The sequence below is a fragment of the Oxyura jamaicensis genome, chromosome 3 (genome assembly GCF_011077185.1).
Source record: "Oxyura jamaicensis isolate SHBP4307 breed ruddy duck chromosome 3, BPBGC_Ojam_1.0, whole genome shotgun sequence".
Lineage (NCBI taxonomy): Eukaryota > Metazoa > Chordata > Aves > Anseriformes > Anatidae > Oxyura > Oxyura jamaicensis.
The window spans coordinates 29,798,113-29,817,371 of NC_048895.1; the positions used below are offsets into that span (position 1 = coordinate 29,798,113).

General features: G+C 41.5%; 1 protein-coding gene across 4 annotated transcripts in view; it reads right to left on the reverse strand.

The window, feature by feature from the left end:
• EPAS1 (endothelial PAS domain protein 1) overlaps window positions 1–19,259 on the reverse strand; it is a 119,073-nt gene that overhangs the window by 9,711 nt on the left and 90,103 nt on the right. For all 4 annotated transcript variants that reach the window (XM_035321698.1, XM_035321700.1, XM_035321699.1 and 1 more), the window contains 5 exons: window positions 15,534–15,685; window positions 15,011–15,095; window positions 14,426–14,544; window positions 14,098–14,300; window positions 4,809–4,915 (listed from right to left, as the gene is read on the reverse strand). In XM_035321698.1, coding sequence (XP_035177589.1) covers window positions 4,809–4,915; window positions 14,098–14,300; window positions 14,426–14,544; window positions 15,011–15,095; window positions 15,534–15,685 — 666 coding nt within the window. The remainder of the gene's footprint in view (window positions 1–4,808; window positions 4,916–14,097; window positions 14,301–14,425; window positions 14,545–15,010; window positions 15,096–15,533; window positions 15,686–19,259) is intronic.

Consider the following 19,259-nt stretch of genomic DNA (forward strand, 5'->3'; position numbering starts at 1 on the left):
ACCCCACTGCGTATTTCTTGAAAGTCCCTTTTCTAGTACAATTGCCCTTGGTTTAGGTTCCCAAACTGATCTGTAGAAAAGTAAATTTATTTAGGAAACTCTTCAATAGTCTCCTTATTTAGGTGATGGATATTCCCAAGAATCAGATGATTTAAAAGCAATCTCCACAGAAAGTAACTGTTGTGATTACATTTCATACCAATCTCTTTTCTATGCCTTACAGTAAGGAGCTGGAGATAACAACACAAAGAAAGTGAAGATGTCACTAGGACAACAGTGGTATTAAGTGACTGAAGAAGTAATATCACTTAAAAAGGCATCAACATTAAGAAAGGTAAATGGGATTCTTTTGCCTAGTACAGAAAATAAAGTTGAACTATTTTATTGCTCTAGCTGTTTGAACTGTTTTGGACCTCTGTAATAGCTTGAACGTAGCAGACTTTGTTTCTCAAGCACTAAACTGATGACAGTACAATTTGGGTTTAAAGCTTCATGTAGATGTCTGAAAGGTGAAGGATCCCCCAGATATTTTGTAACATCTGGGGAGAATGAGATTTCAGTACAGAGTTTTGGACTTCTGAGACGTGTAGTTTTATGATGTGCTGCCAGGTGCAAACCCTTTCCTAAAAGTAAGGGTTATTGTCATGCAATTTATAGTTATCAATTGGGGAAAAATATTGCTGATTGAAAGTGGTAAAATTAGGGCTGAGTATTAGAGTATGCAGGCAGTACAAACAAGAGGTTGTATTTGTAAACAGACGTAGTTGCACTGAGTGGCAAAATGGGAACTGGCACAACAAAACCTTTGAACACTTTGGCAATCTTTCCTTTTAAACAGCTTTTATGCATTAAGACAGTATGCCATCAGACTAATGCCCTAAAAATACAGCAAATTGGCCTAGGAAGGCTGGAACTTGATTCTGCAGTCTTTGTACAGAAAAATTCCTTGTGAATGTGGCCATTAACAGAAACTGTTTATTGTCAGTCTCTCCTACATTGCCACCACAGAAATGTACAATGCAGGCCTGTGAAACACAACTGGTTTGCACATAATTGTTACTGTGTTTATCTTTTTATCTCTGAAGTTTGTTTGTTTGTTTTCTTCCTAGGAGTATCTAATCATCCTTTATTTAATTTATTTAGACAAAGTAGAACATTACCTTTATTGATTAAATACTTCTGGTGGAACAAAATCAAAAGCCTTTCATTTCAAAGTGTTTTAGTGACTGAACTGTTCTGCTCTGCTTGAGAAACATAATTACACTGCTTCCTAATCATCAGCTCATCAATAAGAGTCCCAGTGTAGGCGCCTGCTACATTACAAGGAAGCTTTTTACTGCTTTAATCTTTTTTATTAATATTACTCAAAGCATGTCATGTTCTGATATAATAAAGCACAGCAGAATCCCTCCTTGGGGTAATCTCATAAATTACTAATACACTTGTAACTGCTGACTTTGTTAGCAATGCTGCATTAAAGGTTCTGGCTTTGGAGTGAATTTCTCTTTTTCTCTCTTTCTTTCTTTCATATAAATTTATATACTTATATAAATACATGCCTATATCTTTACAGAATTAGTAACATCTCAATGAAACATGCTCACGTTAGATACCTTATATTGGGGAAGAAAAGGGGGGAGGCAGGGATGAATTTAATTGAATATAAAGTTTTTTTTTTTGTTTGTTTGTTTTTTAATTGCCGAGAAATGTTTAAGAAGTATGATTCACTTGGAAGGCTTGTCAAACTTCTGCTTGTAGTACACCAAGTGTCATATCCCAGATGGTGACATCAGGTCCCCAACAAAGTCAACAGCAAAATTCCCATTGGCTTTAACGGCAACATGACCAAACCCTACTAGAAGTGCTTATAGACTATTAATCCCGGAATGCAAAATATAAGCTCTGCAGTCAATCATTTGTGTAGATTTACGTAACAAAACCGAGATTTTCACCTTGCTTGCATAATGTGTGAAAAACTGGGTATGCTAAATGCTGCCAAATGCTTTCTAATCTTCCTTCTGATGATGACTAATTAAGACTTTCATATTCTATATGCAACTATATTTCCAACTAAGAACACGGACCGTTGTGCCTTGCTTGAATGCAAGATTGCTATTGAAAAAGTTTGGCACAGAAAATAAAATCACAGTACAGTAAAACTGCACAGAGCATGATTTTCCACTAAGCTGAAGGAAGGGAAAAAGTTCTGCTTCTATCTGACAGGCTCATTTGAGGTTTCTCTCCCTCTCTCTTCAATCTTCAGACTCCTGTGTATCTTTACAGTACTAAATGGTTGGCACTATCAGAATTGATGCCTATATTGTTGTATGAATACATACTCTATATAAAATATTTTTAATAAAAATGTTAGTTTAATAAATACAGGAGTACTGAACCTGAATGTCGTATTTGTTTCTGCATTCTGACTTGTGTCTCCTTATGTAAGCTACAAGTTGCATACTTCCATGTGTAAATGAACATGGCCAGGAAGAACCAGTAAGTTCTCCATAAGCTATGTGCCTGCTTGGTTACCCTGTGCACTATATGACATCTCAGTAATGATGGCATACATTAAGAAACCTAGGGGCTTCCTACTCAGAGGGCTTACATGTGCTTGCTGAAGGCACAGCTTGCTGTTACTTTGCCTTTGTGGTCATTCTGTGAGTCACTAAGAACCCTGACCACCCCAGAAGACAGAGGAAGCATTTATCTTGGGAGGACTAAAAGGGTCAAATTTTCTGGCAATGTAACCTGACGATTCTGTTGTGGGCAATGGCATTTATTAGTTAATCACAGCATGGAGTGTGGTCCGGTGCTTCCAACAGTAGAGATCATCCATGTTGATCCTGTACGGTCCCATATACACTATGGAAGAGTTCAATTCTAAATATTTACTATCTGTGTAGCACACTGTGCTTTGAGCACTTTCGCTAGTTAACTCACCCCTCTACACCTTCGACTTCATTCAGCATCTCAACCAGTCCATGCCCAACAGCAACTATCTGTAGGACACGGCCTTTTCTATAGGCACAAAGGGAATCTAGGTGTAAACTTGTGCCCTCTAGGAGATGAATCCAGTTGCTACATGGAGGAGGAAACCCTCCATCAATGCCTGGTCAAGATGGTTAGTAGAAGCTCTCCAGAAATCTTTACATGGACTAGTCTTGATTCAATGGTGCTATCTATTTAATTAAATAGGGATAAACCAACATGGGCTCTCTCCTCCTACCAAAGAGATTGCCAATTCTCATTTCATTCCTTCTCTAGCATTATCCCATTCTTAGAAATGAAACTCAACAATTTAAAACCAACTGTACAGCAGAGCCGCTGATTTCTCACAGGATGACTCTTAATAGCTCAGCATAGGCTATGCCCATCTTATCTATGAATATCACTCATTCCTTTTCACTGTTAAAACCATGAATGCATTTTCAAAGAAACAATGTTAAAAGGTATATTCCCAGACATCCCTCTGTAAGGATTTTTTTTTTTTTAAGCAGTTCTGGAAACAGAATGGTTCATAACAACACCGTCCTACAGCACACAACTTTAATCACTGCCAAACATTCTTTCAAATAACATTTCAACTCAAAGCTGTCCTGAATCTTTGCCATTACAGCTAACACATATTCCCTTTTCCCCCGAAGGTCAGACAGCTATTTTTTACTGCTACATTTCTCTGAGATGTACAGAAATACTGTCTAAGTATATTTGGTGGGTAATTCCCCACAGACATGATCTAAGTCATGGACTTTCCTGAGCCACAGAGACCTTGATCATAGTTAACTACATGTGGTTTCTGTTGTTGTTGTTTTTTTTTTGTTTTTTTTTTTTTTTTTAAAAAAAAAAAAACACATCTTGTGTGCTCCAGTCTAGCAGCTTTGCCTTGTTCTTATAAAAATAGCAGCAGTTTTAGTGATTCTTTGCTGAGTACTCTCCCACGAACCACTAGTTCAGTGGTTGTAACAGCCAGAGGTGGGAAGCATCGTGTGTATACTGGGCACCACACTGTCTCCAGCATAAGTGCCACTTTTAAGGACAGAGACTGAAGATTTGAACTGAATAATTTTAAGACACTTTATGTGAAGGAGAGAAAGTGTAATTGTGTGGCTTGCTGAATAGAGGGAACAGACCTTGGCTCTGATCCCTGCTCCCAAAACGATACAGGTATTTTATATTAAGAACAGCTAAGAGTGGCACTTTAAAAAGGCATAAGAATAACAAGAAGAAACTGTTCCTAGAAGTATATGTTATCTGTACAATGACTAGCCCTTTTAGAAAATCTTCTTGCACACCTGTTTTGGGTGGGGAAGATAGTTTTTATTTGGTAGCAGAAGAAAGACATTCAAAAATATGCTGTAATAACCTCTTCCTATTGCCCTTTTCAGCTGTCCTTATTGCTGAGCCAAACAGTACACTAGAATGATAATACCAGTAAATGCACTTAGGCGCTTCATTATCACTAGAATGGTAAAACCAAGCTAGTATTGCCCAACCATCGCTTCAAATTTTCAGCTGGTCTATGTATTAGCCCTTAGAGAAAGATCCTTTTTTAGCTATAATCCAAATTTATTTTTAAGTACGGCAAAAATCAGTCCCTGTGGAAAGGGCAACAGCAGTTTTCAGGGAGACAAACATGGTAACATGTAAGCTTTCTTGCAAAGTGTAAATTCTTTTCTCAGAGAATACACACACAGAAATACCCATCCTCACACCAAGGTGCACTTATATTTTAACTATTTATTGATGTATCTGCAAGCTGCGCTTTATGTGCAAGCTGTGACAAAAAAAATAAGAACGTGACTTACAGTTCTGATGACTCTTGGTCATATTCTCTGAGTCCAAGGCATGGTAGAACTCGTATGCTGAACGGCCCAGCAGCTCCTCTGGGTGGTATCCAATCAGTTCTGTTATTCTAGGTTAAGAAAAAAAAAAAACACATTTAAAATTCATATCACCTGACAGGACTTCACAGCTCTCCATTCTAGTCCTTAAACTAAAAGAATTTAAACCACAATGTGAGAAATCCTGAACTTCCAAACTCATTAGGAGTTTCATCAGGAATTTCCAATCATGTTCTTAAACATTTCCATGTTCAGAATAGAATGTCTTTGCTCCTACTGTAATAAAAATTCCTACAGTAGTTATGTGTTGCCAGTTTTCCCAGGCCTATTGCACAGCATCTCTTATAGAAGCTCACAATAGGGAAACCATTGCTGGCAAAGTTCTCAGGCTGTCCTCTACATACAGAAACTCCCACTGTATCATCCCAAAATAAATGCATCCAAGGTAGCAGTAGTTGGCACCATCAGTTCTGAAAGTTTATGTAAGTTTTTAAAATATACACGTAAGTGTTAACTCACTACTTTGGGTATTACATTTAATAAAATAATAAAGCAAGGTGAGAAATTAAGAGCTTTTTTAAAAAAATCAAATCAGCTCTTCTACTTAGTGTTTCTCAATTATATGAGAACTTTACCATGTGGATTAGGTTACTTGGGTGACTAATCCACGAACTAAGTAGGATTTTACACAAAGAAAGCTCTGGTCTGAAAAACTAGACTTTTTTCAGAGCTTTTCTGAGTATTCATGCAAGGCAGGATTTGTCACAAGTTTCTGAATAAATGAAAATAGGTCATCAAACTGTGCAGATGATTTTGTCTAATGAGGGGGTGGAGGAAAAGGGTTGTTTTCTCCTAAATTAAATTTGAATAAAATCCATCACATGCAACTTTACCAAAAATAGTAAAAATATAAAGCTCTATATGCATTCAAAAGCAAAGATATCGCCATCTGGAGTAATAAGGAAAAGCATTACTGTTTTTCAAGTCAGTAGCAACACCCTTAGATGCCTTTTCCTAGCTTTGAAAGTGCAGTAACAGCCCAGAATGTTGCAGAGCAGTATCTCAAAGCAACTACAAGCGGATTGCTACGCTGCCATAAGCCTTAAAAAACCAGGAAGTTTGGAGAGGGATGGTCACGTCTTGCAGCACATCACAGCTGAGCTTTATGCCTTGTAACTAAACTCCCTTGGTAGGGTTTATCTGCCTCTACAACTCTTTGATTAGTGGTGTTACCGCATTGCTACTTCTAAGATGCACACCCCCGGTTTGGGGTTTTGTGTCCTTGTTGGAAGGACCGTTGGGGCCCAGCCCTCCAGACAAAAGCATGCCTTCACAAGACAGACATGTAAATACTGCAAAACAAACAGAACAAGAGCATGGCAGTGATCTGGATCCCCCTCGAGCAAGGAAGAGGAATAAGATGTAGCTGTGTTGTGTATCGTTTGAAAGCCAAGGTGTTGAGTCAGCTTTTCCCTCGCCTCCACAGAAGCGTGTAGCTCATACCCCCAGGACACCTTGGTTTGTCACGCTGAGAACTGCTCTCTGTCCTGATCTCCATGGAATGAACCTGAGTTTGCAATGGCTAAACAAAGACTGTAGTTGATTTTACTGGATTCCCCCAGAAGATTTAGTCTTCTGTTTATGTTTACAGCTTTATTTAGGCTTACACCTAGACCAACAAAGGGGAAATTCTTGAATCAGGTTTCAAAGAGTTGCTTTTTTTGGACTGTCTTCACTGACAAGTTTCTGATCTTTTAAACTGCAACACAGTCAAATCTATAACTTTTCTCTGAAACCACAATGCCTCTTCTTTTCAATAAAAGCAGAAGTTCTCATAACAAGTGAGTCACAAGAGCTGAACGTCAGGAGAAAACACTGAATACCAGAAGGAGCCCTAATAAAATAAAGGCTCCTGAAGTACATTTGCTGCTTGCCTTCATGCAGTCAGTGTCATGTGTTGGTATAAGTGGCCAGAGGCTTTTGCCAGGACCAGTGTAAGCACGCAACCTTCAAAAACAGCAAATCTGGCCTTTGGTTGGCATCGTATCATAAAGCCATCAAGATTAGCTTGGAGCTCAGCACAAGGGGAAGGCTTTTAAAGTGCAGGGTTTAATCTTAGTCCAGTCACTTGGAGCTCAAAGACAAGTGGGGATTGTGTGCAGAGAAGGAAAAGGAAATTAAAAAAATGGGAAAGGAAAAAAAAAAATAAAACAAGGAAGCATCATGTACCGAACAGCACCAATGCAAATCCCAAACCACATCGCAACCATAATGGGTGTCAACAATGGAACTGAGATAGCGAGCAGAAAACACACATGACAGCAAGCTGAGGGACTCTCAACCCTCTTCATATATGAATTGCAATCTGTGTGCCAAAATGGTCTATTCCAATCCTTTAATTCCTCTCTCAAATTATTCGTTACTGATCAGGTCATAACAAGTATGCTCACTATAAAATTACCCAGTGTGTCATTCCATGGCACAGAAAGACTCATGGTGTAATCCTGCTGTGACGATGTCAAATTTAATTAGATTGAATTTTGTGTTGGATTAAAGTTAGCAAGTGGTATGTAGGTTTTTACCTCAACCAACTAAAATGTATACAAAGAGATAAAATTAAGATACCTACAAACCCCAAAATACTGACCAAACTCTAAACCCAGGCCAGGTAACAGTGAAATACCAGTCAAGAATAATTGTTTTAGAATAGTTACTTTAAAAAAAAAAGGCTCATCAGCCTCTCTGCCCTAGCTAAGTGATCTGTTAATGTGCTACCACTGCTCAGCTTCACTCCATTTCTCTTTAAATGCTCCTAGGAAGAAGATACTTATTTAAAAACAACAACAATGGTTTCTTTCTCCCAGCCCCCAAAACCTAAAGCTGGCTGACATTTCCTAGATACATTTTTAAATACTACTATTTTATAGCAAACACCCTCTCTCCAAGAATTGTTAACAGCGTTGGTGCAAGAGCTGGCAGACCCCACACTCCTTTACTCCTCCTCTGGTGCTGCTGCCTCAGAAAGGCTGCAATGCTCAGGGGCTCTGCGGGGCTGGCATGAGGTGAGCAGCAGGGCTGGGGCCAGCAGCTTCCTCCGTCCCTGTCATCCCTGTCCTGGGGCTCTCCAGGACATCTGTGGAAGAAGACTGGCCACACCTAACAGCCTGAGCAGCACTGGGGCTGGAGCACAGCAGGTGCTTTAGCAGCCACTCCGCTGATGTTCCTCGAGCATTGCTTTGACTCTAGCCATTTTAGAGCATCCTCCAAACTCTGCACGCTGTCCACGGGAGCCTCTCAGAGATATAAAATACCAAATGTACACGCAAAGCAGTAAGTATAAAGGAAAAAGCATCCCATGGAGCTATGAGGAGTACCAAACTAAAAAAAGTCACAGAGATTTATATGCCCCATGGGACCAACGGGTCATTTACAAAACCTGAGTCCAGAGCACAAGACTTCTACTTTTGTTTAGGCACCAGACAGAAAATTACTCTTTGTGCAAGCTGTGGAATGACAAAATAGCAAAACAAACCGTTTGGTGGTTTTGGATGGCTCTCCTGCCATGTTAGGCTTTTGTTTTCTCTGCATGTGTAAAAGCTGTATTGTTGCTAATTAGAAGGAGAATACTAATTTCTGTTGAAGAAGACAAGTGGGCTGAGAGGCTGTTTATTCTCCTGCTAACCCACCCTTCTCTGAAAGCACAAAGACCTTTGGAGGAACCTTCATTTTGCCGAACCGGCACCTTGGTTTTCTGAGTTAAACCTGTCACCATGATGTAGCAGGGTCAAAATCTCAGAGCACACATTAAGGGGACGGGCAGTAGCCCTCCAGTGCGGGTCTGTCTCAACTACTACTATTTAAATGCTTTTTGAGCACTATTTCAGTTTCTTTTAATGCCTCCATTTCTTGGATGTGGAGTAAAGGGAAGCTTTGGTGCTTAAGGTACACAATGGAGAAAAAGAAATATCTGAATCCTACACCTAGATGAATGCAACTTTGGCCTTCTTTAGCTCTGAGACACGGCAAAACATAAATAAGGCTCACTTCTTCAAAGGCTACGGCTCCTAAGAGGTGAGCTATTTCAGGTGTTTTTATTTTTTATTTTTTAATTGGGCTTTGGTGCTTTTCTGTCTCTTTACAGGAGCACAAAGCTTTTTATTGTATACTGTTACTTGAGTTAAAATAGTATGGTAAGAGCTAACAGCACTGAGAAGTCAGGCTCTTTGTGAAAGCCTACTGCAATGTTTACTGCTCATAAAAAAATGCTGGGTGTGTATTTGTCAGCCCTTGTGTGGACTCTGTGTGTGAGGGTGTGTATCCCTTAACAAAGCCTTTCTGTATTCAAACTGTTACCAAGTTATTGAAGTTAAATTGGTCTTGCTGGGAACAAACAAACAAACAAAGTTATACTAAAAAAAAATATAATAGTAATAATAATAAAAAGCCCAAACAGCCATTGCCTCTGGGGTAAAGCTAGACGAGCACTGTGGTACGGCACTGGAGACATGTTCACGACTTCTTCCACTCTAGCCCAAGCCCAAAAGTGCACAAGCCTGGGACCCCCCCATCTGCTCCTCAGAGGCAGAGCTGGCCTGCTGGGGGTCATCTGCCCTGCCAGGCAAAAGGTTCAGATAGGTACATCAGGAACTGCAGCGGGACTCTCTGTCTCCTACTCACTTGGTCTATCTGAACCAAAATTTATTTATTATCAAAAGATTAATTTTAATTAATTTAATAATTAATTTTAACAGGTTCTTCCTGTTTAATGTGATATTTATTAAAAACAAACAAACAAACAATGACAACAAAAAACACCACGAGTCAGTTTTGCCAAATGCAAATCTTTGGTTTCAGCTATCACCTCTGCCCTCTCCCTGCAGCATCTGCCCCCCGAGCAGGGAGGGAGGAGGGACAGGAAGTCCTTTCAAACGCTTATTTGCTTTCTCACCTAATTTGAAAATATTCTCCAAATATAGGTCGAATGGCAAACTGACTCAAAACCTCTTGTAAGGTCCTGTACTTGCATATTTCTATTTTACACAGACATAACTGGAAACACAATACAATTCAGTGTCCTCTCAGCCTGGCGCAGGCTGGATCCCACCTGTGTGCTCATATTAGAAGAAACAGGATTGGGACCGGCACTACTGAACTGCACCGTCCTGTGCAGTCCTATTGTGAATCGCCACACATCCTCCATCGCTCCATTTTCCTCTTCAACTCTCTCATTACACAGTTCCAATCAAGAAAAAGCAAAAGAGTGTAACTAATTGGGTTTCTTGTAACCAGGAACATGCAATTCCCCAAAGCAAGCGTGCCTTCAAAGTAATGGACACCATATGCTTTCCAGTGTATCGGTGCCAGGGAAATGGTTGCTGGCAGCCTCCAGAGTCACAGCCTGCACTGCCAGCCCTCTCTCACTGCACAGGGCAGCTTTGCTTCCTTAGCCTTCTTCACTCTCCTCTCGTGCAGGCCGTCTACAGCCATCAGGGGCACAGAGTGTTCCTGCTCCCCTCCACAACACCCCAAAGAGACCGCGGGGATGAAAGGCAACGCCACCCCAATGCCATGTTACACTCTGTGCTTTCCAAGCCCCAGTCCCTTCCAAGATACAGTGTATGGGTTTCCTTTGTACCTCAGGGCACCTGATGTAGGTTTGGGGTTTTCTTCCAAATGCAGAGAGTTTTCACTTTTGTGGATTTTTCCTACACAGAAACGTACTGCAGTTATTTACATCTACCCATCACCCCAGTGCCACCAACGTAACAGAATTCCACTCACACACAGACTTGCCTTTTTCTGACACCCTCACTGGAGACTGTCCCCGACACAGAGCCTCGTGCAGCTGAACTAAGTCCTCACTTGGATTATTGAATTGTGCCACTGATCAGCATTTCCGCATTACAGCTAAAATAATCCTTCCTGTAAACCACTTAGCCAAGATAAGTGGAGCAAGGGAATGTTTTTAAGTTGATCTCCAGGAATGGCTGAAGCAGGCATTTAGCAAGACAAGAATTTGAATTATGGACCAACTTTTTAATATTTATGTCTTAAAAAGCTTTCTTTACAGGCTTATCACCTCACTAAAGTTGTTACAGGAATACAAATACCTCCTGCCTAGCCACAGGCACGTCAGGGACCACGTATGTTTGTATATATATGTGTTATTTGGGAGGGCAAAATATATGGGTTGGTCTCATACATTTCAAATGAGGGAAGGCCAGCATTATCCAACTTCATATCTCATTTGTCACTGTGCCCTCCTGAGGAAAAGCCAAAACAATCAAGGCAATTTATATTAGCCACCCAGTTTTCTTTACAAACTGTTGAAAGGTAGTCGGCGTGTTGCTCTGCCACATATAAAGACTATGAGGTTTCCTAAGGAGATGACAGATGTCATCCTAATTTTCTGCCCAGATAAATTTCAGTTTCGTGCAGCTATCTTTTTTAGGCACTTGAGCTTGATGCTGAAGGTGGATGCTTCCCCAGAAATCCCAGTTTCCTGGGCTGTGGAAGCAGCCCTGTGAGCAGATCTGCTCACACCAGATGAACTGCAAAACTCAGACTGCGACAGAAGCCTGCTTGAGCAGGCACGCTGCCCTCAGGGATATCACCCCTGAGCTCAGAAGACACAATCTCTGACAGAGAAATGATCTGTCAGCCCTGCCGTGTCGCTGCAGGAAGGCTGGAGCACGCGGAGAGAGGTTTAGGCATCTGACTGGCACATGCTGCTTTTCCTCCCCCACTCCTCAGCCTGGATTTAAATTCCTGGCATAAACTGCTCCTTCAATACCATTTGTCTAGCAGCACTGAATTTGATAAGAACAGCTGAGTGTTTTGCATTTTTATGTGGCTACTGATGTGTCGCCTGTTGGAGAGAAACCAACATTCCTCTGGGAGGGAAGAGAGAGCCAGAAGGATCAGCTGGGAAGGACCTGAAAGGTGTGTGAAGTTGATTTCCTTCTCTGGCCTAGCTGCCTTTTTACAGCTTTATCATACTCGCAGTAAAACATGAATGAAACATTCAAGTAAAATTAGGTAGTAGAAGACGTGCTGTTTTGCTGCCTGGTTTTAAAGAGAAATCTCAAATTCCTTGTGGATTGAATCATCCAGAGGAGGCTGTTGCAATTCTCTGCCATATGAAAAGATGTCCCTGTAAATCAACTCCTGCTATTTAAGACAGGGGATACTACTTTATTCCTTTTAAAACAAACATATGTATCTTTAATGGAAAAGTATCAGTCCCTCAAATTCACACTTATAACTGCTTATGCATCATGGATGTTAGAGACATACAAATGCTGCAACACAGCCAGGTTCTATCAGTCTCCTCTAACCTACCGCCAGGCAAGGCCCCAGTAATTCTGAGGTAAATTGTTTTTCATAATGAGTCACTACTGTCTCAGATTTTTCCCCAGTAGCAAAATCCTACTGATATCTCAATATTCTCACCCTGAAAGTATTAAAGAAAAAAAAAAAAAGTGTCTTCTATTGCAGTTACATCACAGCACATTTCTAATTACAACAGACTTGGCTGCTAAATTCTCAGAGAGGTCAGAAGAAGGTCAGTCACATGTTTCACACTCGTAATCTTGCTTTCATCCACAGCTGCTAACCCAGCTAGTTTATATGGCTGCTTCATTATACTATTAAAAATAATAATCTTGCTTGGAACAGGTTTTAAAAAGACTTCAAGGGATCAAGAAAATAACCAAGATCTCAATCCTGCAACTTTTTACATAAAATTCAAGCATACATGTAATCCCACTAACAGCCTTACACAGCTCAACAGTTGCAAACATCTCCAGCTTCCAGGAGCGCAGTCATTAGACAAAGCCATCAGAAAACTTCATATTAACTTTGGGGATCGGAAAATCTGAAAATACATTGAGTAGGAAGGGACCCAACACAGGTCAGGAGTCCAACTCCTGGCTACACACAGGAACACTCAAAGAACAGATCGTATGTCTGAGAGCTCTGTCCAAACATATCCTCAACTCCAGCAGGCCCGGTGCTGTGACCACTGCCCTGGTGACCCTGTCCCAGTGCCCGACCCCCTTCTGGGTGCAGAACCTTTCCCTCACACCCATCCTGACCCTCCCCTGTCCCAGCTCCATGCCGTTCCCTCGGGTCCTGTCGCTGTCCCCAGAGAGCAGAGCTCAGCGCCTGCCCCTCCGCTCCCCTCGTGAGGGAGCTGCAGGCCGCCATGAGGCCTCCCCTCAGCCTGCTCTGCTCTGGGATGGATAAACCAAGAGACTTTAGCTAGTGCTCATATGTCTTCCCCTTCAGACCCTTCATCATCTTTGTAGCCCTTCCTTGGGCATTTTCTAACAATTTTATGTCCTTCTTATACTGTGGTGCCCAAAACTACACACATTACTTGAGGTGATGATCTCACAAATACAAAAAAAAAAAAAAAGAAAAAAAAAAAAAGAACCCACAGTAGGTACAGGTGGGACTTTCTGGGAAAGCAAGGAACAGGAGAAATCTTCCTGGGAAGGGACCTGCGGTTCACTCACAGGCAGGGCAGATGGTTGGCAGGGCAGATGGTTACCACAACATGTAAACAGGGAGAAGAGATGGATGGTATGAAATGCCATGGAGATCCCAGGCAAAAACATGCAGGCAGAGATTAAGGGGATCTGCATTTTTCCACTCAAGAGTGTAGGGAATGGAGGACAGTGCCCCTGAACTAAGATCTTCCTCTCCATTTCATGACAGATAAACATCAAAGGGTAATTGCTCCTTGTTGAGCAGAGAAGGCTGCAACCCTGTTTCAGAGCTGCATGTGCTCTGTGTGCCTTAGTAATTCTTAGTTAATCTAGTGCATAACGTACTTTCCAGCTGATAATTGTACCCTGGGCCAAACCAAGCATTAGATAGTCCTTGACCAAGGTCCATAAGGCATGTCCTTAGAGGCCTTCTCTAAAAACATAACAGAAATCCTCCATACTCTTCAGTTTAAAGCCCAAGAAGCTAATGCTTAGGCTCTGAATTGTTTCATCTTCTGACAGCGAACTTGAATTCCTCACTCAGCGAGGGGAGAAAAAAGAGCAGAAGTATCATTTTGTCTAAACTGAGACTTGAGAGGGATTAAGTGAACCACTGAATAGCTGTCTTGGTCACAGATTGCACTTTCTTTTAGTCCTTGCTTACCAGGTCCACAGAGTAGGGCAGTTTAGAAGGGACTGACTGCTTGTTTTGTTCAAGAAAGTAAAAATATCCATGAAAAGGAGAAATCAGGGGACTTTACCTGTCATCACAGTAGGTAAATTTCATGTCCATGCTATGGCGACTCATGAAGGTCTTGCTGTCCAGGGGGATGTCAATGTTTGAAGGATGCTGAATAGGCTCACACATTATTATAAGGCAGGTGAGAAGAGGCTCTTTATACCCACACAAAGTGTGAGGAGGGCAAGTGTTATACACTTTAACTTGTCCAGTGCAGTGCAAAACCTGAAATAATGATTTATGAATGGAAAATGAACTTAGAATGTATGTTCCCCACAAGCCAAAACGTCTTTTAAAGTGAAAACAAAAACCAAAAACAGCAAACACTTCTTATGGCTAAAATATGGTACCTTCCAGGTGGCAGATTTGAGGTTAACAGTTCTGCCTCTGTTGGTAACGGTGCATTTCATTCTCATGAAGAAGTCACGCTCAGTTGACATCTCCTTGTTTTTCTTTCCAAAGCCTGGACCTATAAAAGCAGAATGGCAAATTAGTTTTCTTAGTTTCCCTTTCTGATTTCTCCTATTTATAATCACAAAGAATTCAACAGAAGTAACAGACTAATTCTCAGGTAATTTATCTGTAACGACCATCAAAGACGCACGGACCATTGAAGACCAGTTTGTAGATCTTAAACTTTTAAAATTATGTTTTAGTTTGTAGCACATAAATCTTTGTGAAGTGTTACATGTGAAGCCATTATCCCTGCTTTAACTTGGTGAAAGGAAAACACTAAACAAACAGTTCTGAGGGTATTATATTTAAGCAATATTTGGCAAAACAAAACAAATCTGCAAAGCATTGAATAACAGTTAATGATTACTCTAGGAACTAAAAGTCCCTTTACCATGACTAACAGATCTCTACTATCAGCCGATTACTTCATTTGGTTATTTAAAAGGCAAAGAGTGACCCTTTTGTATTTTCACAATTACCATTTTTCAGACTCAGATTCTCTCGAATTTCTTCATGGTCACATGGGTGAGTGAAGTCAAAAATGCTGTGTCCAGTTAATTCCACCTGTTCAGAAACAAAAACTATACTTAGCTAAATAAAAGCAACTTACAATGTATTCAAAATAATACAAAGTGAATCAAATGGACCAGGAGACAATTTCTTGGGAATCATCTTTTCTTGACGATATTTTCAGTTGCTCATTTATCTGCCTTTAAATACTATCTGTTTACAAGAAAATAGTCACTAGAATTAAATGCATTGACAACAGCTTTGGGCTCGTTTCCAGCATCTGAAGATGCTATAACTTTGATAGAAAGGGAGAAGGGAAAAAACAAACAGCAGAAACAGTGCTGTCTAGTGTTCAGGTACCTGTCTGACAAATACGACATTTTATTTCCATCTTTTTTGCAGTAACATACACCTGTTTTTCTGCCTTTAGGCATATGTCTAGTTTCTAGGAATTGTATTACAAAGACAGGAAAGTGTTAGGGAACAAGTTACCTGGGTGAGACCCATGTATTTGTTGACATTCTCTGACAAAAAGATCATGTCTCCATCCTGTGTCACCACGGCAATAAATCCCTCCAAAGCCTTCAGGTACAAGTTGTCCATCTGCTGGTCTGCATCTAGTTCATTCTCATTGTCAGCACATACTGAGAAAAAAAAAAAAAAAAAAAAAAAAACAACATCTAAAATCTTCAGCACCTCAGCCAGCCTTTTTCAGCACAATCTCATCCAATAACAAGGCAACAAGATATTTTTCTGTTTGAATTTCCTTTCCGTAAATCCCTTCTGATGGAGCCTTTTTTTGAGAAGAAAGCCATCTGCACGGTGTATAAAAGGGGTGTCCTTGTTAGTGGAAAGGCAGGAGATATTTTTCTAAACCTTTTGGCAAATGCAACAGATCCTCTATTGACCTTAATTGCTTTTCTGCAGTACGTGTTTGCAGCGCAGTAACACTGGCAACACCCAGACGTGAAGTGCAGGTTCTGGGTGCACGCTGTTTTAGCCACGTGCTACCTTTGTATCTTCTAACAGGTGCCAAGTACAGGGCAAATCTTACAGAAGGTAAGTCAATTTGTGCACTCCTAACAAACGGTCTTACAAAAGACATTTTTATCAGGCCAGTTTTCCCAAGGAGTTCAAATACTTTTCCCATGAAGTGTGCCTGTAGACCTCTGCACTCAGAATGGAGATAGCTGTTAACACTACCTTTAGCAGAAAAGCTAGAAAAACACTCCCTTCCAGTCCTTTCAGGAGCACCTTTCATCATCTAATGAATCTCAAAATGTCTGTGAAAAACTGAGGTCCATCCTATCAATACCTGCTTTTTCACCTGTAGGAGTCAGAACTCCCTACGCACCAGTCCACCAATTCTGAAACACTCTGTTACCCATCTGCCTTCCTCCTGACCCACAAAAAATAAGTAATAAAGCTTCAGATCCCACAAGCATCCCCTGTATTTGCCTATGTAGCGTTCACAATCCCAGTGCATCTTACTGTTTCCATGGAAGATACGCTGCTGTTGTGCTAACAGCTAGTTTGGTTGGTTGGTTTTGGTTACTCATTTTCCTGTTGCTTTTCTTGCTGTAGAGATGGTTGATGGCACTGCTGTGCCCTGAATGCGTGTGCTCCATCTCCTGAGATGGGATGCAATATGGAGACGTGGCACAGGCGGCGAGAGAGGGGAGACACTATTCTTCCGAACGCCTCCTCCACTTTAGCAGGTTTAAGGCAAGTCCTCCAAACTCTCAGCCATGCTCAGCCCCATGAACAAGAAGCCTGCAGGAGACTATGACGTGACTTGGAGTACATGGAGTACATGGCTTGTATTGAAACATTTCTACATAGGAGAAGACCCATTAATTTCTTGACATGTTTAGTGTGAAACTTCCAGGGCTTTTTAGAAAACCATTTACAGATATCGCAATCTGGCCTGTGTCCCTCAAACACGCTATGGTGAGCTTATCTTTACAGTTTTACCAGTTAGCCCGCACATTTGTGATCGGTCATTACAAATTTACATAAGGGTAAGGCTCTGAATTTGGACGAAACCAAAACCAAAACCGTCTTGTCTCAGAATACAGGATAACAAACTGTTATACACTGCCAAAGATACAAGGCAATGGGTAAGTCCCATCTAGAATCATAGAACCATGGAATGGTTGGGGTTGAAAGGGACCTTAAAGATCACCTAATTCCAACCCCCCCTGCCATGGCAGGGACACCTCCCACCAGACCAGGCTGCCCACAGCCCCACCCAGCCTGGCCCTGAACACCTCCAGGGATGGGGCATCCACAGCTTCTCTGGGCAGCCTGTGCCAGGGCCTCACCGCCCTCTGAGTAAAGAGTTTCTTCTGAATATCTTCTTATCTAAATCTACCTGCTTTTATTTTAAAGCCTTTCTCCCCTTGTCCTATCACTATACCCTGACAAAGAATCCCTCCCCAGCTGTCCTGTAGGCCCCCGATAGGTCCTAGAAGACTGCTGTAAGGTCTCCCTGGAGCCTTCCCCAGGCAGCAAGGCTGACCTGAGCTGAGGTGCAGTGTCTCTGCTCCCTGGGTGCATGGGAGTGCTCCATGCTGGGCCCACCATGGGGTTTGCTGGCCAGAGGCTCCAGCCCTCATTGCATCAGCCTGACTTGCAAGAGCAGGGAGACTCAAACCAGTTTCTTGTAAAAGTTCCTTTTCTTTGTTGGTTTAATGTTCCATTTTCAGCACACAGACACTTGTCTCCAGCACACTTGAGAAAAGTATTTCCTTTTTCTTCTTTTCCACTCTGAAACAGCATATTCATCATTTTCCTTCAAGTTTCTAGTGAAAAAGTTCATTTCAGAAAAAGTCTAGAAGCAAAAATTGGGTATTGCTTTGTGAAGCACATTATTAGAAGTGTTTGTTTGTTGTTTTTTAAATATAGAAGCTGAGCCAAACTACCACGGCCTTTATTTTGAAGTATTAAAGAATTACTGTTAAAGGATGAGTCTGATCTACATAACTCCTGCAACTGCATCCACTAATAGCTAAGGCTAGACCGGGAGCAAACACAGAGGACGAGCACTTGCAATGCAGAGCACACCCCGCCCCTGTTTCGAACTGAGTGAGGAGTGGTAACAAAAACGACACCAGCTGCTGCTTCTGCATCCTCCTGCTGCACCTCAGCACACCTCTCTGGCAGCTGCCCATCATCCACCGCGGGAGCACAGGAATGAGCTGACCAGCCCCAGAGCCACTGGGAGCACTCAGTTTACCATCCTTCGCTTCTCAACACAATCGTTTAGCATCAGGGAAGAGAAGATGCTGGGGATAGCAGCAGAGGCTGGGGATGCACCATTTTGTGTGCCTGCACTGTAATTTTAACTACACAGGCAGGGGCCAATTCCTCCTCGGTACAAAGCAACTGACTTCAGGAAATTACATCAGGGTTGGTGTTTAAAATACAGAAAATACACAATAATATATTTGAATAGTATGCACTTTGACCATAATGACATTTAGGAGGAAAAAAAAAAAAAAAGGTAAGTGACCATCTGCTCCCAAGCTTGTTTCTGCTGTGTAAAGAATGTCAAGGGTCTTTAAAAAAAAAAAAAAAAAAAAAAAAAATTCCGGAAGCAAACAAATGGTTTATTCAGCAGGGATCATGGCTATAGCCCAAGACAATCAGCCAAGTGTGGGTTCAGAGAAAAAACTGACTTTTCAGCTCTAACCCCAGACTCTCCTTTCCAATTTTTTTCCAGCTCATTAAGTTTGCATTAACAAAACATCACCATTCAAAGGCAGGAAGGCTATTCAAAGCATTTGTATTCTTAAATGCCTCCAACAGTGAAAGACAAACACTTTACTTGTATTATCAGATGATTAAGTTTGCTTTTCCATGTATATAAATTATATTACTTGTACAAACACACAGAGAGGACATAGGATCACTCACATCAGGGCTGCAGGTTCAAACCCGTAACATCCTAGTCCAGCAAAGCACTTAAAAGACATAGTCAGCTTTAAAGCACGTGGTTACAAGGATTTGCTGGATCAGAGTTTAACTTTATTGTAAAAATTACCTTCGTCCAGCTGGAGGCATCTGTGATGTGGACTGGGAGGAAGGGAGCCAAGAGGGTTTGTGCTGCTGTGCCCCCCGCATGTAAGCTGAAAGCACCCCCAGCGTGTTTTGAGCCCCGCTGAACCCCTCCCTCCCTGCTCAGCAGCCGGCTGCAGCAGGCAAGGGGAGCTGGCA